Raw genomic sequence first — 22850 nt, forward strand, 5'->3', positions numbered from 1 at the left:
AAAGTTAGTGGACTAACCAATCAATTTGTTTTTTACATGGTTGGATAAAAAATATAATTAACAATGTAAAAAAAAATAACAAAAAGTTAATCCGTGGGCAAAAGCTCGGACAGCAGTAGTTTGGGGAAAGTCAAAACTGAAAAGCTGTGTACTTTCGTAAGGGACGACGTCGTTATAAAAGCCAAAGAAAGTGGGTCGTTTTTCTAGGTTAGGTTTTGGAGGCAGAGCGAGGGGAGGAAGAGTGGTGAGGGGAGAGAAGAGAAGAAAGGAGACAAGTCAAGGGTAAAGAGAGCATGAAAGCAGAGAAGAAGCTGAATGCCATAAGATCAGGTATAGTGGTGATAGGTGCTTTAGCGTTTGGCTATCTCACTCTGCAGATTGGTTTCAAGCCCTTTCTCCTTAAAGCCCAACAACACGAAGAGCAACAACAGCAGTCTCTCCACAGTCAAGAAACCTCATTCAACGACCAACAACAACAACAATAATAATCCCAGGTTAGCTCGATAATCCCATTTCCATTTAATTTATATTTGATCAAGTTAATGCCACTTCGGGTATTAATTTGCTCATTTGGGTTACACTGCTCTGATGTACAGCAGCATTTGATTTTTTTCAAGGTATTTTTCGATAGTTTTGATTAGGTGTTTTCTGATGGTTTTAGTATGATGATGTCAATACCATCGAAAATCACCTTAAAAAACAATTGATAATTTTTAGATTTTCTTATGGTTTTGTTATGAGAATGTCAAAACCATTCAAAACATCTGAAACAAACAAACAAAAATTGAAAATGAATTTTCAATTGCATTATTAAGCACATACTTAATCAGTTTGAGTTTGCCCTTTGTTAATAATTTAGTGAGCTTAAATTAACATTTGATAAAGAAAACGGATGTTTTGTGAATAGGGTTGTGTTCATAATTCCATGTTGACAAAGGTTTTGTTGAGTTGTTTCGATAATAAAATATTTTCTTATAATAAAGTTGTTGTAGATGGAGGGAGAAGAAAATAGGGAAGACAGTGATGAAGAGAACTGGTGGGATGCTTGGGGTCGAAGGCGAAGAATGGCTGTGGCTCAAGTTATTTGCTATGTAGCATATGCCATCTGTGTATACCATGAGCATTGTAATAAAGAATGCAGCGAGTCTGCAACATCGGTTGAAAGCAGAAAACGGAAGGCACTTGAATGTGAGAGATAATTTGAGGGCATCAGGAAAGCAATTAATGATGTTGCAGAGGCAATTAGGGAGGGAAAGAACCAATGTTATTGAGAAAACTGTCGAATGTGTTCATTTAGAGGAATAAGTGTTTGCAGAACTAGTGAGGGTAGGAGTTGAGCAGCCCTTACTGTATGCAGCCTTCAATTTCCTTGTCAATGATGGTGCAAGGGTGAAGACATTTTTAGGTTAGGCTGCTGATGAGCGCAAGGAATTTTTGCTTCGGATGATGTATGGCCCCAGGGATTCTTGATGGATTCCTATTTGTGGTATGTGGAACTGCTTTCTGCTTTCCTTGGATGTTTGGTTTGCATAATGGTTTGGGAAAACCTAGATGATTATTTGCTATCGAAATCTTCAGACTCTAGCCCTTTTTATTTTTTTGGATTGATAGCTTGTAAAATTTGGGATTCATTGTTCATGTTATGGTTGCTTGGGTCAGGATTGGATGTTGGGGGGGTTTCCTATTCGAATGAAAGACTCTGAAAGGCTTATCACATGAATTGCTCATAGTTATACTTACTCAGATTGTGTGCTTGCCAGGTCAGCTTGTGGAATGGTAGGTTTAACGTTGTTTAGGAAATAAAAACTTGGATTTGACATAGGCGAATCTCACATAAATTTGATTAGGTCAACTAGGTTGCAGGGATTATAATTAGTAGAGTCACTTAGTTTTGATGGGTTTAATTTTCAAAATGGTTTGAAAGGAAACTAGGTCTAGCTCAAGTTTTAATTGGCAGATCACTAGATATACTGGGTTAAATAACTTAACTTTAAGTATGATACAGACAAGTAATAAAAAAGTTAAAGGGTAGATTTAGTTCTCCACTTGATCTATTGACTTATGCTGGGTTGGGTTACATTTTTTTTAATCATAAAAAAATATTTAGATATTGTTAAAGGGTTAACTTAATCTGATTGACTTTACAAGTTCAAAAAACGACTCGTACAACCCGTAAAAACATAGTATGTTCGAATGAAAGACTCTGAAAGGCTTATCAAATGAATTGCTCATTCAAAACATGGTTATACTTCCTCAGGTTGTTGGTTTGTCGAGTCAACTTGTGAATTGGAAGGTTAATCAAAGTCTATCACAAAACAACATTTTAATTAAAAACAATGGAAATGATGTTGTTTAGGAAAAAAAAAAAAAAAAAAACTTGGATTTGACATTGGTGAATCTCACATGGGTTTGATTAGGTCAACTAGGTTATAGGTAATTAGTCGAGTCACTTAGATTTAATCGAGTCAACTTTCAAAATGATTTGAAAGAAAACTAGGCCCAGTTTAGGTTTCTAGTTGGCAGATCACTAGATGTATTGGGTTAAATACCTCAACTTTGAGTATGACACAAATGAGTAATAAAAAAGTTAGTTTAGATTTAGTTCTCTACTAGATCATTGACTTGCGTTACGTTGCTAGGTGGGTTAAATTTTTCTGGGTTAAATTTTTCTTAAACATAAAAAAAATTCAGATATTACTAATGTTTTTTTCTAGCAAATAAATAAATAAATTGTGTAAGGGTTGACCTAATGTAACCTGGTTGACTTGCGGGTCCAAAGCAGCTTATACAACTCATAAAAATATAGTTTGACTAAAAACATTTTAAGATAACATCCTTTTCTAATATTAAGATAATAACATATTAGATTGACTTGAGTCAACCCGAGATAACATGTCAAATGTGCAACTTAGGTATGAGACTATAATAACCCCGTGGAAAGCAAATTAAAATAAATTATAAAGTCTAATTCTTAATCAATCCAACGTTAAATGATGAAATTGAAAAATAAATAAATTAAAAAAGCATAAAAACAACCTAAGTCAATCCATCAAACTCATGACTCAGGTTATCAAACCGAGATAATCTCATAAAAAAAAATAAAAAATAACTTGATTTAACCCAAGTTAACCTTTTGAATTTGCGACTTTGATCATGAAACTGAGATAACCCCATAAATAGTAAATCAAAACAAATTGTGAAGATCAATTTCTAATAGCCATTGTCGGACCAAATGTTGAACAATGAATCATGAGACCGAGATAACTTAATAAAAAACAAATCAAAACAAATCTTAAAGCCTAATTTCCAATTAAACATAATATTAGATAATGGATTTGGGGGAAAAGTCAATCAATAAAAAGAAAAAGAAAAAAAACCTATGTCAATTGGGTTAACTTGTCAAACCTTTGATCGAGTCATGAGACAGGAACAACCTAATAAAAGCAAATTCATTGTTGAAGGAATAATGATCAAGGTCATGAAATCGAAATAACCTCTTAGAAAGAAAATAAAAAATGACTCAATTTAACCGAGGTTAAAATGCCAAAACTCGCGATCTTGATCGTGAAACCAAGACATCCCCATAAAAAGAAAATCAAAACAAATTATGAAATTTAATTTCCAACTGACCCACTGTTGAATGATGAAATTAAAAAAAAATCAATAAAAAAAAGACACAAAAAATAACTCGAGTCAATTCAGGTTAACTCATAAACATTATTCCTAGGTCATAAAGCTAAAATAACATAATAGAAAGTGAACAAAAAAAATCATGAAGTCTAATTTTCAATAAACCCAATATTAAAGAATGAAATTGAAAAAAAAAATTAATTAAGAAAAAAATCTTAGTCAATCAAGTTAACCCGCTAACCCTGTGATTCGTGTAAAGAGAGTGTGACAATTCAATAAAAAAAAATCTAATATTAAAGGATAAAAAAACATTGATTAAAAAAAATCAAAGAAAATGAAATAAAGAAAGCAAAGCACTATTGAATAGTGCTTTGTGAGGATGAGCACAGTAAAAACCCCTTCTCTTTTAGTTTATAATTAAAGTTAATGAACTTAATATAACACAATTAGGGGTAACCGTGCATATTGAGAGTGTTTTAGGAACTAAACATAGTTTAAAAAAAAAAAAAAAAGATTTAAGTAGAAAATATTTAGGGATTTAGTAAAATTGATCGAGTCGCAATTGAAATTTGCAAAACTTGAGTTGCAAATACTTTCTGCAACTCGATTATCGCAGATCCCATCTGCAACTGGAGTATTATATATGACAATTAGAACACTAGAGTCGTAGATAGAATATGCGACTCCTCTAATAGACTCATCCTGAGACAATATCTTTTGTCATTAACTTCACCCAAAAAATAGCAATTCACACAATTCAAATAACTACTTTTCTAACATCAAAACACAATTCACAGAAGCAACACATAACATCTTCAATCATAACTAACAAAATTAAACTGATGATTAACATAATATAACATTTTATTAAAATTAAACTAACTATACATCTATATAATTCTCATAACATATAATAACATGTAACTATATCTAATAATCATCATAACTCGTAGAAAGGTCTAGAGCACTCATCAACGGGTCTAGAACATCACCTCAACTCGTCCAACTCGAGGACGAGTTTGTAATAACCATGTAGGTGCAAGGAGGACCAATATCATCCTAACTCATGGATGGGTCTTGGATACTCATAGAGGGACTAACATCCTCAACACTCCCACAATAAAGCAATCTCCTCTTCCATTAATGTCACTTCAAAATGTGCGGCCTCCCTAACTTTTTAAAGTCTATCGTGACATAAATTGAGCGTAATGTTGGCTACAATACGTCCCATCTCATCAACACATTCTTGGATAACCATTGTTGCTTTTTGGGCCTCACGTGCCAAGTAATTAATCTATATACATACATTAAAAATCAATTAATAGTCATCATCCATAACAAAATTAATCTGGTATTTAATAAATCTTGTATGTAAAACAATATTATATACCATTTGATTTTGTCTCACATATCGGGACATAAAATGCATCAGAATATATAAACGCCTTAGGAAACGTGACCAGGTAGGTGTGATGAAACAATGTATAATGGATAGATACCATCTCATGTGGGTACATGCATCAATCATTAGATGTCGCTCCTTAAAAACAGAATCTCTCATAGCATCCTAAAGATCTAGATAAGATGTATGAATTACCAACCACTTCCCCTTGTGCTTACCTTGATGACTAATAATGTGCAGCTCATTACTGGTATCAATATAATATGATATATGTTAAGATAGTCTAAAATTTTATATTACCCAATTTGGATAATGCATCTCAATAACATCGAAGCAGTGCAACTGGACCTATGCTAACCAAATATCAGATCCATCATGACATATAGGCAAAGATGAAAGTATCAAGTCTTTTGTATATGGAATCCATATAACCTATCGGAACATATGAAAGATTTATATTAAAAAAATCAAAATAAATAATTTATGTTCAAATAACAAAAAAAAAAAATACATTTGTAACACATACATAATGTGACAGTTGTGCGTCTAACTCATCTTGATAAAACTCGTGGACATCAGTAGGATTTATCTTGAAATGTCTAGCCCAACACCATCTAACATGACACGCCATAAAGTTAGTATATTTTTTACATTCAATTTATATAAATAACATATTGACTATAATTAGTTTTATTTTATTATTACATAAAACTAATGGATAGTGGCCTTTAAGTGATAATGTCATATATATTATTATCTTAACTCTCTAAACATCTAATATTAATATGCTTTTATGACCAGAGTTATATTAATCGACATTGACAACTATAAGTTAGTATTTAAAATGTTATTAATTCTAACAATCAAGCAATTTAAACTACATATACTTGAAGAAATAGTAGACACCCGATAATTTATCTTCTCTTTTTTAGACAAGCTTTACATAGTTGTTGTTAGTATAGTTATGCAAGCATGCCCGCTAGCTGTAATTAAGAATGACCTAAAAATCCTCAAATAGTATCAGAAAGAACAATGATATTGCAGTGCCAGTTGTACTCGTGAAATAAGACCTTTAAACATATGTATTATATATGTTTGATCATATATAATCAACTAGTCCTCTATCGTATATGTTAGGGGGTTTTAAAATTAATGTCCAACTATGTCAATTTGATGCAATCACTACTATGAGCACTGGCTGAAGGTACCCGTCCTAATAAACGATCACATAACATATCTCTATTAATCGATCCTCCACAGTCTATCACAGGGGTTCTATCTATCAGAAGACCAATCAACATGGTAACATCCTAGAGTGTGGGTGTCATCTCACTAACATTTAAATGAAATATATGTATCTCATGCCTTCATCACTTAACCAATGCTGCATTTAATGCGTCTTTAAGATGTATGCCATGCATTTGACTGGTCTCGTAAAAACCAGCATCAATAACAAATGGGCAGACACACTTATGTAACTCCATCAAAGTATGATGTCAAGGTGTTACATAATCACCACCCTGAAAATCAAGCAATTTAGTTATTTAAACAATTAAAATTATTAAAATTTTAATAATTTACAATATTTAATAAAAACTTTATCTAACTTTTCTGCTTCAAATATCATCAAAACAGTGTTGATCCTACATATACAAAACCAACATATCATTAGGACCTGCCTTAATAATAAGGTGGTCTTGCATGTCAGCTCTCCCAAAAGTAGTTGAACCTCTAATAGTCCGAACTATATTTCCCTTGAGGTCATGTATAAAAACTTATTAGCCTTTACAATGCAATTGAACATCTATATAGTTAAATTAAAACAATTATTAAAGTTTATATAATTTAAAAAAATAACATGTGTTGTGTAATTTCATAAGTTTTTCCTATTATGACCTCTTTGACCGCCACATATATCACATCTATTTAGTGAGTTCCCCTCTCTAGCATCCATCTCATTATGTAGATGAGTGGATTTCCTTTGACCCTTATCTGTTCGCTATCTAGTTAGACATCCATATATATATGGACCAATAATATAGGCTATTATAACATAATTTTAGCTCATTTACTTTTAATTTAATTTTACAGGGATTAAAATTTAAAATTAAAAGTCAGGGATTTATTTTGATGAAAAGTGTGATTTGTCAACTTATGAGAAAACTAGGGACTACAATGTGTTATTGTCATTCTCTCTTTATCATCAAGATAATGATAGTTATCATTTTTTCTTCAAATTTGATTCTTAATTAAATTTAAATTTTAAAAAGAGAATGAATTTGTTTCGAACTTTATTTCCCATGTGATATAAAACTTTTGTATTATAAATATAGATACTAGTGCATACAAAAAGAAAAGAGGCATTAAAAAAAACCTAGGGGGAGGCATTACCAGAAAATCTAGGAGAAGCTATCACAAAAAAAACCTAGCTAGTGACCAGGCCGGGCCGCTGGGTACCTATTCCCTACCATCTTCTTCCCCAAGGTCCTGAAAGGAAATAATAACCTAAAAGAAAAAAAAAAAATACTTCCTAAAACAGTCAGTGTTAGGGACTACCCTCGACCTTGCTTCTGCCTTCTATTAGCTTATCAAGCCTGGTTCTCATCAAGGCAAGACAACACCAAACCATCAAGCTAGGAAGGTTGCATCATGAACAACTCTTCTTACCAACAGCAATAGTAGCAGAGCCATCATAAAAAGTCATGGTTCATCAACCACCGTAAGCGTGCAAGCTGATAGCAGCAGAGGGGTACCTTCATCCCAACCATAGGTCACTCCTCCTTTCCTCCTCACCAAAAACACCAGATGCCTCCATCAACTATACTACTACTCCCCCAACAACAACCTTCTCTTCCCATCAGAGGTAGTACTAGTTACTACAACACAATGACAGTCACCACCGAGAAGATCTTCCTTTAGCAAGCAGCTCTGCATCGACTATGAACAATTGCAAGCTTCAATAGCCATATCCCTCTTCCTAGAGTAGCAAATAGCAGCAGCAACACGACAATTGAATATTCTTTTAGCCTCCATTAAAGCAGCGTTTGGAAGATCTCCTTGGTGCCATCACCCCGTCTCCATCGTGAACATCAGACTAGATTGACAATGACGAGTAGTGCCTGACCATCTCCCTCTGCCTCGCCTCTAACAGTAGCCATGCCCGGATAAGTTGTTCTTCTTTCCCTGTTTTAACAATTTAATTACATTGTTATTGTTGCATGCATACGTGTTTCACGTATGCATACAATAGTGGCAGAGCAAATTACTTGTTTGGACCAATAATCGGGCCGAGCCTGTTAGATCTAGCTCGACCCATACAACTGAGCTAAATCCAGCATGTAATAAAAATAAAAATGAAAATAAAAAATAATAATATAGTTTCCCTTTCTTTTAATCCAAACTTTGTGTATCTATTCATTAGCGACGTTAGAGCCAGGAATACCACATTGTTTAGGTTACACAATATTTAACAACGCTAGAATTAGAAATATTCATATGTGAATATTCATTGACGCCAGAGTCAGAAATATTATGGGAATACCATAAGAACATAACAAAAACAAACCTTTAGCAATATAAGACAAAACCAACAATGCAGTATGCCTTTGGTTGGACGCTTCAGGTGTGATAATATCTTTCATTTCGCGTAACTAGTCTTGTACCATAGAATTTCTATTATCTAATTCAGATTTTTAGTGACCATAATACAAGGTAATGACTCCTTGAACTGGATATTTTTCCCTAAAGAACAAAATGTTAGATATATGTTCTTTTTCCATGAAAATTTTTAATTGGTCGTCGCAATGTCCAAGTGTGACATAGGCTACAATAACAAATTATCAACTTAATTTTGTCAATTCACAGTCAACAATCCAAAATCATTGATTATTTAACAAAATAATCTAATTATCAACTTAAATTATATCTAAGTAACTTAATCCCTAATTTAAAATCCTAACGTTCAATAAAATCAAATTAACACATATTAAGCATAAATTACACCAAATTGATAGAGGAGAAGTGTTCAATATACCTCTAAATCTAGAATATGGGCAGTAATGGTAATTTTTTTAGCCAAAAAAAAGATAAGTTGTCATGGTGGGGGGGGGGAGAGAGAGAGAGAGATGGGTAATGAAGTGTTATTGTGGGTGTTTTTGGCAATGGGAAGAAGATCCCAAATTATTTTCTCTATTGGGTTACTTTACCATTTTCTTTAACGAAGATAAACAAAACTTTGCGTATTACTTTATACTCTAAACCACATGGGATTTTCACTGTGCATATTTTACCGTTCATCCTCTCACATTTTAATGTGGATGAATTGTGCAAAATTTTGTATTTTTTTAATTTGGTCCTCAAAATGTTTTTAGGCGATTTAGTCCTATTTAAGGAGCAATTGATTTTGAATTCTTATGGAATGGTAGGATTGGAAGAGGGGGGACCGAAATGAAAAACATGGCAAACATGAGTGGCGTACTATAAGTTTTGAAAACAATGCACTTTGGTCATCAAACTTAAACAATCATGTAAATTATATAATTTTGGTTCCTCAAAATTGTTCCATATCCATTTTGGTGCAATTATTTTTGTTATTTTTTAGTTCTTAGATGGGTGAGGAGAGAGAGAGATTGCTGGATTTTGGTGGTAAAAAGAGAAACATGTCGTTGACACCGATTCAGACCACTAAAATAGGGGATATTTGTGTCGAATTATTTCATCTAATAAGGGGAGTTCATATTAGGTCTTTTTGTACCTTAAAAATTCTTGAAAAAACAAATCTAAGTTTCGATTGATTTTTGGTTTTGAGTTGAGTTCGGTTTTTGGAGCAGTTTTTTTGAGTTTTTTTAAGACCATGAATCGGTTTATCCATAGTTTTTAAACCCGGCCTGGTCCAAGGCCCGAGTTTCGGGTTTTGACCGGATCGTCTAGATTAATTTTGATTTTTTTTAAAAAAAATCAAAACGACGTCATTTTAGTAAAAAAAAAAAAAAACAAAAGGTAATAGGTTGCAACCAGTTTTTTGACCAGGTCTTGCAAGGTCAACCGAGTCGCCGAGTCAACCCGTCGGGTCACCCCGGGTTTGGACTTTCCTTAGTTTTTTTTAAACCTGACCTGGTTTCACCCCAAGTTGGTCGAGTCCCTGGTTGACACACCAGGCTGGGCTGAGTTTCAAAACTATGGGTTTATCATTCTAAGGTGTTTTGGATAGAAAGACGTGTTGAAAAACATGCGGCACGTCGTTTATTTTTTTTAAAAAAATGCCTAGTTACACGAGCCATGGTGAAATGGGCTAGGTGAGTTGGCTTAAACCTTTTTTTATTTTTTTTTAAATTTTGATTAAAAAAACTTTTATGATATTTACATTAATACATCTTCTCTCTTTTATTTTATTTAGAGAATATATTTTAAATAATGATGATTTTTTAGTTATATGTTTAATTTTCGAAGAGATTTTTTTCTAATTTTTCTATGATTTTTTTGTCTTTTGTATAGATGAACTATGTTTTTTAGAATAAAAAAATATTTATTTTTAGATAATATTTCAAATAAGTGTGGCCTCACATAATATTTTTTTTTATTTAATCAATTTAATATGTTTGTTTATTTCTATTATCATTTGAAAAAAAATTATTTTAATAAAAAAATAGTAAAATGATCGGGTAAATATCTTATCATGTAAGATTAAATATTTTGATTTATATCTATCTCTTAGTTTTTCAAATTTATTTTTATGTATTATTAATAATTATTTATTTATTAGCGCATAACATTTTTAGTTTATTTGATTATATATGTGTATAAACTTTTAATTTATTAAATTTTTTAAACTATAAAAATACTTTAAAAAAACTGTATATATAATTATTTTTTTTTTTATGGAAAATAAAACGCATAACTAGTTGATGTATATTTGTTGCAAATGGGTTACCATGCACATTATTTGTCTGCTACCTTTAGGTTTAGGGTAGGATCTAAGGTGAGGGCTAATTATGCAGCTGGAAATGTTGAGGACTTTATTTTGGCTGCGTTTGGGCTAGGTTAAAAATAAGCTGTCGAGCTTTGCTCAGCCTACAGCCCGCAGCCTAACCTATTTCAATTAAATCCTACTACTCCATTTTGTGGTCCTATGGGCTTTTTGCCTGCAGCCTGCAATTAAAAACGTGTTTAGCAGTGTGGTAGCGGTTGCTTTTCAAATAACTTTTCGTACTGAAATACATGCCAATAATGTTTTTTCATTTTTTAAAAAATTATTTTTGACATCAGCACATCAAAACGATTCAAAAAGTACAAACCGAACTCAATTTTAGCAAAAACAAAAAAATGAATTTAGGCAAAACACTGTTTCCAAAGCCAAACAAGTGTCTAAATCCTTTTGTCTTTTTAGTAACTAAAAACGACAAAAAAAAAGACTTTTTTTATTAAAAAAACTGTTTCATGAGTGTTTTTTTTTTTTTTAAATAATAGCTTGTGGATATTTTTAATGTTCTAGTTTCAGCGCTTGCGGCAGTACAGTTTACAGATTGCTAATTGCTACAGTAATTACACATTTCAGAGTGTTTATTTACTCTCTTAAGCTGCCAAGAGAACAGAAGGTAAAAAAAGAGCATCCTTGTGATAATTTAACAAGAAAAAAACAAAAAGAATAAGTTTTGGGAAGAATTTAAACAATTGATTCGTGACCTCCAAGCCGGGAGTTGCAAAATCCTTTGCCCAAGCACATAAGGATGGCATCTCATTCCTTACTCCTCTCCCTCTACTCAGCATAAGAATTTTACTTATTTATTTTTATCCAGGAGGCGAGCAAGATCACCATCAATTAACAGAATAATTGATTTTGAAAACCTCAAACCGCACCGCAAACAGAGCAGACACTTGCGGTATCTTGGAATTCAAATGATTTTGCGTCGAGGGAACTGCATTATTTGTGCGATCTCAAGAACGAATCCTGGGATTGATGTTTTTCATTTCTTCCAGGCACCCCCCAACCTGCAAAAAACATAAAAATGAAAACTTGACGGGCGAGTTAAGTTGTCCATATTCTGTCGTCCCTGACAAGCGGCATTATATATATATATATATATGATCCTTGATTAATATTTATTTATTTATTTTCTATCTTCAAGGCCTATGAAAATCCAAGTAAGATTGCATTGTCTTCGCTGGATTCGAATTCTGTGCCTCATTGCGTTGCCTTCTTCTGTTTATATATTTATGGTATCAATGCTTCTTCTTCTTCTTCTTTTTTAATTTGAAATTTCATGTATATACTCCTGCATTAGTAGGGGGAGAAAAGGTTCTTTAATAAATTATTGAGAATATTTTAGTGTGAAATTTTTTATAGGATCAAAGTTTTCTTGTTTGGGTTCTTAAAGTACCAAGTTTATGAATCAAAATCCAAAACTTCCTCTCCACATTAATGATCCTTGGACGCGCAGAAGCAATTTATGAAATGATTCCCTTGACCCTTGTCATTTTTAATTCGCAGAGTTTGAGCGCACAAAGTTCCAACTATCTTAATTTTAATGTATCCATAACTATTTAATGTTAAATTTTAACTTAAATTCAATTGATGTAGCTTTGGCGATTTCATGATAATATATAATAATCCTTGATACACATGATTTATAAATTTAAATTTAACAAGCTTAAAAAATCCTGAAAAATACTTCATTCAATATATACTGGTACAACAACTCTTTAGGCTAATCCTAGGCACCGTCCTTGAGCCTATTTTTCATCTCTAACAAGTTCAGGCAACTTGCCCTAGTTAAATTCTCCTTTGAAGATTTTTTCGGGACCCCAAACGAGTACCTTAATATTTTTATACTAATTCAATATGTATTATTTTGAGTAAAATACAACTTAAAATATCATAAGAATAAAATTACAGTTTAGCCCCTACTCTCCATAAAAGGACAAAACTTATGAGTTATAAATACACCATAAATCCTTCAGACTCTAGGTACATAATCTCTTCATTCTCAATATTTTTAGCATATATGTTTTCAAGGTCTATCTCTTTAAAATATCATTTTTTTTATTATTTAAAAAGATACTTAAACATTTAAGAATATCTATATATGTATATATAATATCTTTTTGCAAGTACTAGCCACCTTGACCTAATAGACATTAGATACAAGCTACCAACCACCTTATCTAGAAATAATAGATCGAATTGCTAGAACCAAGAGATTAACCGATTATTCAAAACATAACCCTTACTCCTAAGCTACTTGGGTTTTTTAAGACCTTATCATTAGCGTTATGTGTGGGAACATTAATAAAAAAAATTATCAGTTTTTAAAACTTGTTTTTAATATTTTCAGGTCATTTATTGACACATAATCAAAATACATTTAGACTAAGACATTGGATAAATCTATCCGTTATCGCGAATACTTCTACCTAATCAGACCTTCAACAACTCACTAGTTAGACACAACTCAATAAATGAAATGTTTGGTGATATCGAATGGAGTATATATAGAAGTTCAAAGACTTTGAAACAACTTAATAAATGATAAATCAAATGAGTATAACCGAGAAGGAGAGATTGACATGCTTATAAGTTAAAAGATTAGTCATGATTATAGCAATAATAATAACACGAGTGTGTGTGTGTGTATCGCCACCATTACGGACGATCATATGATTGCACGGCTTGTTAGGCTACGCCATGAATTCTTTTGTTGGAGGTTTTGTGTCCCGTGAAATCAAACCCACCACGTGATGCCAATAATAATATAACGTATATTATAAGTTTTGTTTGGTTTGATCGATATTATATTATTTTTTCTAACATGTATGCTGTTGCCTAACAGGTGCTTTTATTTTTTGCTTATTAAATTTTATCATTACTGATTTTTTAATACAAGTAATATTCTATATTAATATTACTATAAGACCTTATCTGTATCATTAACATATTTTTTAAATATATATTTATGCCTTTTATTTTATGAAAAATCAATTTCATTAAAGAATTCTATATAAATTGTTCTGGTTTGAGAAATAAATAAAATAAGTAAATGAATTTCTTCATGTACTGTTATCATTTGCTATGAATACGATCAGATTACATTATATTTTAAAACATTTATATTTTAAAACATAATTTATATTTTAATTGGTATTATGTAATCCTATTTAAATCCATTTACGGTATGTTACATGTTGATTAAATAATATGTGATATGATTTTAGGTTATTTGTTTTCATGCCTCCATTTTGACTATAATTCTATCCTTTTAACAGGATAAACGACTACTCTAAGTTGAATCCAATTCAAGATTAATGTTAAGGGTTTATTATTAAGTTATTAAACTGTGAATGTATCCTAAAATAAGATGCTATTTTAGATATTAAAAAAACTAAAAATAAGTTATTTATTATAAAAATTAATTTTTTTAAGTTAACTAGACTAAATTTACTTGAAATTTGGTTGAGTATAACAAGTTGTGATTTAACATGTGAAGTCACTTGAGTTTAATTGAACTAATTTTTCAAAATTGTTTAAATAAACTCACTTGAATCAAGATTTATCAATCATCAAGTCTATCTAATAAATTTAATAATCATAAGGTATTATTTTAAAACTTAGATTGATTTGGCTAGTTGATTTTAAATTTCAACCGGTTCAGGATTTGAATTGAAAAAAAATAAAAATAAAAAATTAATTAACTTTTTAAAATTTAAGATTGACTTAATCGGATCCACTTATAACCTACTATCTTTTTTATTCATGAAAAAATTAATTAAAATAATATTATTTTAATTTTTTTAAAAAATAAAAATAAAATTCAATTTAAAATCGATCCTTCTAGTTTATGACAAGAGGCTAGCTGGTTTATTCCAAGTCAGATCTTAAAATTATTAAGATAGGACATCACACGTCCCACATATCAAATCCAAAAATTCCACGTTCGTACAAGACGCGTGGCGTGAACATATTTCTAGCCGTTACCCATGTCGACAGGCAGTAAACCACCTCAGACTCATTTGAATTGACCCATGTCTTTTTGCCACGTTTCCGTAACTGCTGTTCATTCCCTAATTTGTAGCATCCTGTTAATCTCCAGCAAAATATTGTTTATTTTTGTATTTTAAAAATAATTTTAAAAAAATTTAAATTAAAATAATATTTATATTTATTTAAAATTAATATTTTTTTATATTTTTAAATTATTTTAATATACTGATGTGCTAAAAATTATTTTTTAAAAATAAATAAAATATTATTTTAATATATTTTAAATTTTTTTAGATTTAAAAAAATAAAAGGTTTTTTTATTTGATTACCGTGAAAAACACTTAAGAATTCTCAAAACACGGGTTTAGGAATCTTAGATATGGTAATTGACATTTTATTTTTAAATTGGTATTTATGATTCTCATAATTACTTGTTAACAAACAAGACAAAAACTGTTGGCTTGATTATAATTGTAATTACTTGGCTTATTGCTAATCTGATTAAAAGGGTGGGAATTGAGTATTTCTATTATTGGTCCATGCCATAAGGAAAGATTTCATAACATTTCTTAAAATCTTGGGCAGCTTTTAATAACCTGTTTGGCTAGTGCACTGTATTTGTTTTTATATTTTAAAAAATTAATTTTTTTTGTTTTAAATTAATATATTTTTTTATTTTTTTAGATTATTTTAATGTGTTTATTTCAAAAATTTTTTTAAAATATATATATATATATTATTTTGATATATTTCTAAAAATTATTTTGAAAAATATTTTCAATCATACTTCAAAACAGGCTCTAAATATTTGTTTGTTTACACGGTTATTTCATGCATTTCAAGAAAAAACTAAAATTTATTTTTGATATTTTTTATTTATAATATTAAAAATAAATTTTAAAAACAAAAAAAATAATATTTTAATACAATTCAAAACTAAAAAAAAAAAAACATAAAAACTTTAAAAACCAACATTACTGAAAACTACCTAAATCGTAATTGCCTCGATGCCAGAGGCCATAGCCACCAAAACCACAACCAAACCATCCTCTCCTCTCTATCCTTCTTTGTAGTCTCCACCACCGTCACATTGCAATAAAGTAATGACGGAAAAGCGCAAAAGGAAAGTAGTTTACTTCTGTCATGAGTGAATGTTTCTTTGCTTCTTTGGCACCCATTAGGGCCATTTTCTCTCTCTCTACTTTTTAGTTTTTTCAATCCATTCCATAACATAACTGATCTGCCAAGCAAAGAGGCTCAAAAACAGTATAAGCATGGCCATAGGTCTGTTACATTTGCTATGAATGTTCCTTGCAAACCAAAACTCCTCTGTCTTACCATACGACTCTGTTTTTTTTTTTTTTTCCCCTTCTATATCTATATCAGCTTAGTATCAGTGACACCAAAGAAACCAAACCCAGAATCCAAAATCTTTTCTTGAGCGCAAATGTCTAAGAACTCATCTTATCGGGAGAATGAAACAGTGCAATTATTTGAAATCTTCAAGAAATTCAAACGCTTTCAATTGAGATTCTTTGAGCCATCTTTAGGTGTTCTTGGATTCTTTTTTGTTACAGTTTGTGTTATTTTTTGCTTCTTTTACTTAGATTACAGGGCTGTCATTGTTAAAGAGTTTATTGTTCCGGGCAAGTCAGAGAGGTTTATGTGGTTGCAGTTAAATGGGTCAGGAAAAAATAAACGAGTAGAGTTTTTGGAGGAAGAGGGTAATGGATGTGATCTGTTTGATGGAGATTGGGCGTGGGATGAGAAGTATCCATTGTACCAGTCTAAAGATTGTAGATTTCTTGATCAAGGGTTTAGGTGTACTGAGAATGGCAGGCCTGATTTGTTCTACACCAAATGGAGATGGCAACCCAAGCACTGCAACTTGCCCAGGTTCTCCTTTTTTTTTTAAAAAAAAAAAATCTTTTTAACATTCTTGTTAATGTCAGAAGTTTAAGATTACATTTTATTAGTAGTTCATTCGTGTCTGACAATGACAGCGTTGCCCCCGTTTTCGTGTGTGTGTGTGTGTGTGTGTGTGTGTATGCTAGCAAATAGCAACGGATGAGACTTGTGATATTCCAACGATACCCTGCTTTGTTGAAAGATATTGTCCTGTTCTTTGGTTGATAAGCTTGGTCGGGTGCTGATAAGGAAGCCTTTACACGATGAAGACATATGAATTTTGCTCCTTTCCATGTCTCGTTTTTACTTGGAAAATGTGTTTGTGAAACTTAGAAGAAGGACGAAAATTTTTGGGAAAATTCTCGTTGCAGATGATATGAAAACCAAGAGTGTTCTGTTTATAAGATATCAGATTTTACTAAAGACTTCTAAGTTTCTTACATGATAATTCTCTGTTTCACTCAATCACATCAGTTTCCTTTTCTCACAGGGACACACATAATCCCACTGTTGTATTTACATTTGAGTCACACTTGTTATGCTCTTTTTATGTTTTTATTTTTTTTTATGAAGAATATGAAAGCATTTCTTTTCTCTTTGATTTATGTAGATTTGATGCAAAAATGATGTTGGAGAAACTACGAAACAAACGGTTAGTGTTTGCTGGAGATTCTATTGGAAGAAATCAGTGGGAGTCCCTCCTATGCATGTTGTCTTCTGCAATTCCAAATGAGGATTCCATCTATGAAGTGAACGGCAGTCCAATTACAAAGCATAAAGGATTCTTGATATTCAAGTTTAAGGATTATAATTGCACAGTGGAGTATTACAGGTCTCCATTTCTTGTATTGCAGAGCCGGCCTCCGGCTGGGTCTCCACAGAAGGTTAGGTTGACACTTAAATTGGATCGAATGGATTGGAACTCTGTCAAATGGAGATCTGCTGATGTGTTGGTCCTCAACATGGGCCACTGGTGGAATTATGAGAAAACTATAAGAGGGTAAATTGATTAAGCCTTCCATTCTTGTAGGGTTTCTTTTATCTTCCATCTATAATTCTATTGTCGCAGTATGAGCTTCTGCTAAGATGGTTTTGATGATTGTAAAAAATTTTCGTAGGGGGGTTTTGCATGATAATATGGCATCATGCATTTGTGAAAAATTTCAGGACAGGGCTGAAAACAATTGTTAAATTTGGAGGTCAAAACAATCTTCCTGTAACTCACTTTGAGCAGTTTATGTTAGGAAGAAAGTGAAAACCAATGATCTAGAGTTTAAAGTGACTAGTGAAAATGGCATGACCCAAGAATTGATATATTTGTTGCTGTGGGCAGGGAATTTCCTAGTGATACATTTGATGGTTTCTATGTTACTCTGGACTGGCTTAGGTTTTAACTCATTCCCGTGACCTTGATGCTTTTTATTGCTGGATCACTTGTCTTTGTTTCTACCTCCTGTATCCATGTAAATTCTTGTGGCACAAACTTATGTTAACCAAGCATGGTGATTTGAATTGCTGCAGGACGCGCCAATAAGTTTGTTTCTTCCAAGGCCAATATGGGTAGTGCAAATGATGTGAGACTAGAAGTAGTGTTTTGAACGATGGATGGCTGTAACTTTTTTTTTTTTTTTTCCATGTGTGCATCAGTCTCGTCTACCTCTCCTTTTGATTGAACAGAGATATTTTCTGATAGCCTTCATTCATGCATATGTTCTTTTCAAACAGTACAACACAATGGACCTCACAATTTGTCATTTTTTAGTCGGATTGTGATAAGGTTCGCTTGTATGTTCAATCGATGCATAGTGGATGTGACCTTTTGGATTTAAACTTTGCATGTTTAAGTGAAAAAAGTCGCTTGAAGGACAAGGCTAATTGATTGACTAAAAGAAATTGCAGAGGTGGTGCACGTTCTTTGAAATTATGTGTTTTATTTTGGAACATGGGAAATTAATGTTGCTTCTCCAATTTATTTTTCTAGGGGTTCTTACTTTCAAGAAGGGGAAGAAGTGAAACTGGAAATGGGGGTCGAAGATGCTTATAAGAAGTCAATAGAGACTGTGGTGAACTGGATACAGCTCGAAGTGAACGCAAGCAAGACCCATGTCTTTTTTCGTACATTTGCCCCTGTGCACTTCAGGTTTGTTAAACGTGTTTCAATACTTTAACTGGTATTCTACACAGACGTTTTTCTTCTTGTTTTGGTGTATAATGTTTACATGATGGGAAGTTTTGGCATGAAACAACTCATCCCAGTTCTTGAGCAACGCCTTTGTTTGTTCATCTATACACTCACTAAGTGTTCATATCCTAAATTTTAAGATCTCATAGTTGAAGTTTCCCTTTCAAAGGCCTGCTTCATGGTTACTTGGGCACAAGTTTATCCTTGAAGTCTTACAGTATGTTGTTTTCGATGAGTTTTTTTTTTTTTGTTACCTCAACATGTTCTTATTAAATAGCTGTCTAGATTCGTATGATTTCATCATCATCATTTCTTGTTCGTGGTCCCTATGATTGTTGAGAAGGCCTATTTTACACCTACATTTCAGAGGTGGAGATTGGAGGACAGGTGGAAACTGTCACTTGGAGACATTACCAGAGTTAGGCTCATCATTGGTGCCATCCGAAACATGGACCCAATTCAAGATAGTAACTGATGTCTTCTCAGCTTATTCAAACCAAGCAGCAGAATTTAGCATATTGAACGTGACCGGAATGACTGCAAGAAGAAAAGATGGGCATTCTTCTCTATACTATCAGGGTTCCAATCCTGCACCACTGCATAGGCAGGACTGCAGCCACTGGTGCCTGCCTGGAGTCCCCGACTCATGGAACGAGTTACTCTATGCACTATTCCTCAAGCATGGAGCCAAGCAGACTTTTAACCTATCATCATCTAGGGCACAAGTTTGATTAGGAAAGCCTCTTTTTTACGAGTCAATGTGAAGACAGGACTTAAATGCATATAAATGACTCTTGACTTCCAGACAAACAACAAAGGGACAATGAATACAGAATTTTGATGTAGTTTTGCATTTTTGAAGTTAAGAGGAAGATTATAAATATGAGGCAAGTGGATGTGCAAAGGGTTTTTGGGAATAACTTTAGGAAAAAATGTCGATAATATTTATTCATTGGATTTTTTTTTATGTAATTATAATCAAGTGGTGTAATTCATTGGGGCAATGTAATTAGCAATTTTTTATTTTTTTTGATCAAATAACAATTTTTTATTTTTTTTCATTTGCCAAATACTGGCATAAACAAACTTTTAGTTATTTGGATTAGTAAAGCTGTGGCTTGAGACCTTCTTTTAGGGCTTCCTTCTGCATTCAAGTGCTAGAGCAAGCAGCCCTCCTCCCATTTTGCACAGGTTAGCTTGACCTGGAAATGCTCCCAACTTTTAACTAGCTCAGGAAAAAGGTCTCAATGTCAACTTCATTGTAAGGGCACGAGTTATTGTGAAGATTTTGATGGAGGGATCTTGTTAGGAACATCTGGCTATGCTTATGCTTCTAAAGCTAATTTGGTTTTAGACATTAATGTTGTCACCGGCGCAAAGAATTGAGAAGGAATCATGTTTGTATCAGGCTATGCTTAGAGCATCTCCAACAGAGAACTAAATGAAGAGTTAAATATTTACTTTTAACTTTTTTTTTTTTATTTTCTACAACTCCAACACAGCAAGAAAAAGGATAGCTGAAATAGCTATTCAATATGTGAAAAGCTATTTTTATATATTTCTATAAAAATAGCTAAAATAAAGTTATCATTGCCAACAATTATTTTTATAGCCGTTGGTCAATAATTTTTTCTTTTCTTTAAAAGTAGAAGGAAAGAAACTTGTTTTTTATTTTTAAAATCTTGTATTGTGCCTCACTCTTCTCTCAAAATTAGAAAAATAAAAATCAATTATTCTCTAGTTAATTAATAACATCAGTTATGTTAATTAACTGAAATTAAAAGATATGTTTATTTAAAAGCTTTTTCTATTTTCTCTTTAATATCTCTTGATTTTGGAGATCTTTTGTTGTTAATTTGATATTTTTTGATAATTTTTATTTCTTTGTTATTTTATGTTTTTGATATGGGTTAATGAAAACAATTTTTTATTTATGTTGTTATCTTTGACAAAATTAAGAGGAAGTAATAACGATAGCTGATATTGATAAAAATATAGAGTGACATATTTAAAATTTATTTTTTATTGTTTGTTTTAATTTGAGGTTAATTATATTTTGTCTTGTTGAAAATACAATTAAACCAGTATATTAATTCTATTTTAGTTCCAAAAAATAATTAAATTGTAATGTTAGAACAAATAGGATACAATGCTTATTATTAATTAACATGTATGTAAACTACAAAATTGCTAGACATTGAATGTGCGCTTCTTTTACACTCTCTTATAAGGTTTTAACTTGAGTTTTTTTTTTTTTTTTTAATGTAGATGGATTCAAATTTTCCAAGCTTTTTCACCAACTTTCTTGTGAATAAGTCAAAAGATATTCTCTCTCAACCAAGTGATTCTAATCAATTAATTGATGACTTAACTTGAATTTAAATGTTCATACAATAAAAAAATCACAAAGAAGTAAAAACTTCTCATCAGAGGAAGATTATTTACTTGTCTCTGCATGGCTAAATACAAGCAAAGATCCAATTACAGGAGTTGAACAACAAACAAAACAGTTCTGGGCTCGAGTACATGCTTACTTTGTAGAGAATGGAGGAAACTTGAATAATCATTCCCAAATAAGCATCTCAAATAGATGGCAAGAAATAAATAGAGAAGTTAGTAAATTTATTGGATTTGTTACTCAAATTGAAAATCGTTAGCAAAGTGGAATGACTGAAGAATCAAGGGTAATTTTAATATTCATTTTCATGTTAAATTATTTAACATATATTTTAACATTATTTAATTTCTCTAATTTTTTTACTTGCCAGATTAATGATGCTCGACAAATGTATGCTTCTTGCGTTGGCAAACGATTTTAACTAGAACATTATTGGGCTATCTTAAGAAAAGAACCCAAATGGCAATTTAAGCGTACAAGTCAACATTAAAGGTCAAACAAGAAACAAAAAAGTCATGTCAATGTAAGTTCGACTTCATCAGCTCCATCTACCCCTGATTTTGTTAGTTTAGGAGAAGACAGTGAACCGTTGATTTATCAAGATAGACTAATTGGTCAGAAGGTTGCAAAGAAACGACTTAAATGTAAACAAGGAAAATATAAAGTTGAGAAGACAACTATAACAAATCTCTTACAACAATTCAGGGATACAAAAGAGGGGTTTTAATTTTTAATTAACTAGATTTATTTATTATTTAATGTAATGTATTTTTAATTAACTAGATTTGTTTATTGTTTAATGTAATGTATTTTTAATTAAATATTTAGAAATTTCTTGGTTATTTTAAATATATTGTTATAAAAGTTGTATCAATATATAATACTTTTTTAAAAGTTCTTCTAACACTTAACAACAACAAATAGGATTAATTAACTTAAATGATAACAATCATAATGAAAAAAAAAAACATAAAAAACTTGAAAATTATGATGACATAAGAAGTTCAAAACTAATGATTCTACTCGGTGCCATATTATTCCCATAAATGTTCAACCAAATCTTTTTTGTAGTTGAGAACTTTTTGCTCTATCCCTGATTTGATTATGAGTTTGAAGAAAATCATGTAATTTTTGTATTTCACCATATGACACTGATATAAAGGAATTGACTTCACATTCATGGTCAAATCCAAGGTTCATTGCTTCTTCATCCTCAATAATCATATTATGCAAGCTTTCAAAATATTTGCAAGCATTTCTTCATCCCGGTATGGAAGAGGTCCACGTACAATTACAAAACGAGATTGGAGCACCCCAAATACCGACTCCACATCCTTTCTTGCAGACTCTTGCTTAC

General features: G+C 31.7%; 1 protein-coding gene across 1 annotated transcript; it reads left to right on the forward strand.

The window, feature by feature from the left end:
* The first annotated feature begins 16005 nt into the window (after positions 1–16005).
* Positions 16006–20121, forward strand: LOC118061046 (protein trichome birefringence-like 11). The gene is made up of 4 exons (XM_035074397.2): positions 16006–16901; positions 17524–17913; positions 18895–19053; positions 19463–20121. The coding sequence occupies exons 1-4, from the start codon at positions 16453–16455 to the stop codon at positions 19824–19826; spliced, it is 1362 nt and encodes a 453-aa protein (XP_034930288.1). The 5' UTR covers positions 16006–16452; the 3' UTR covers positions 19827–20121.
* Positions 20122–22850: the final 2729 nt, after the last annotated feature.

This window comes from Populus alba, chromosome 8, assembly GCF_005239225.2.
Source record: "Populus alba chromosome 8, ASM523922v2, whole genome shotgun sequence".
NCBI lineage: Eukaryota > Viridiplantae > Streptophyta > Magnoliopsida > Malpighiales > Salicaceae > Populus > Populus alba.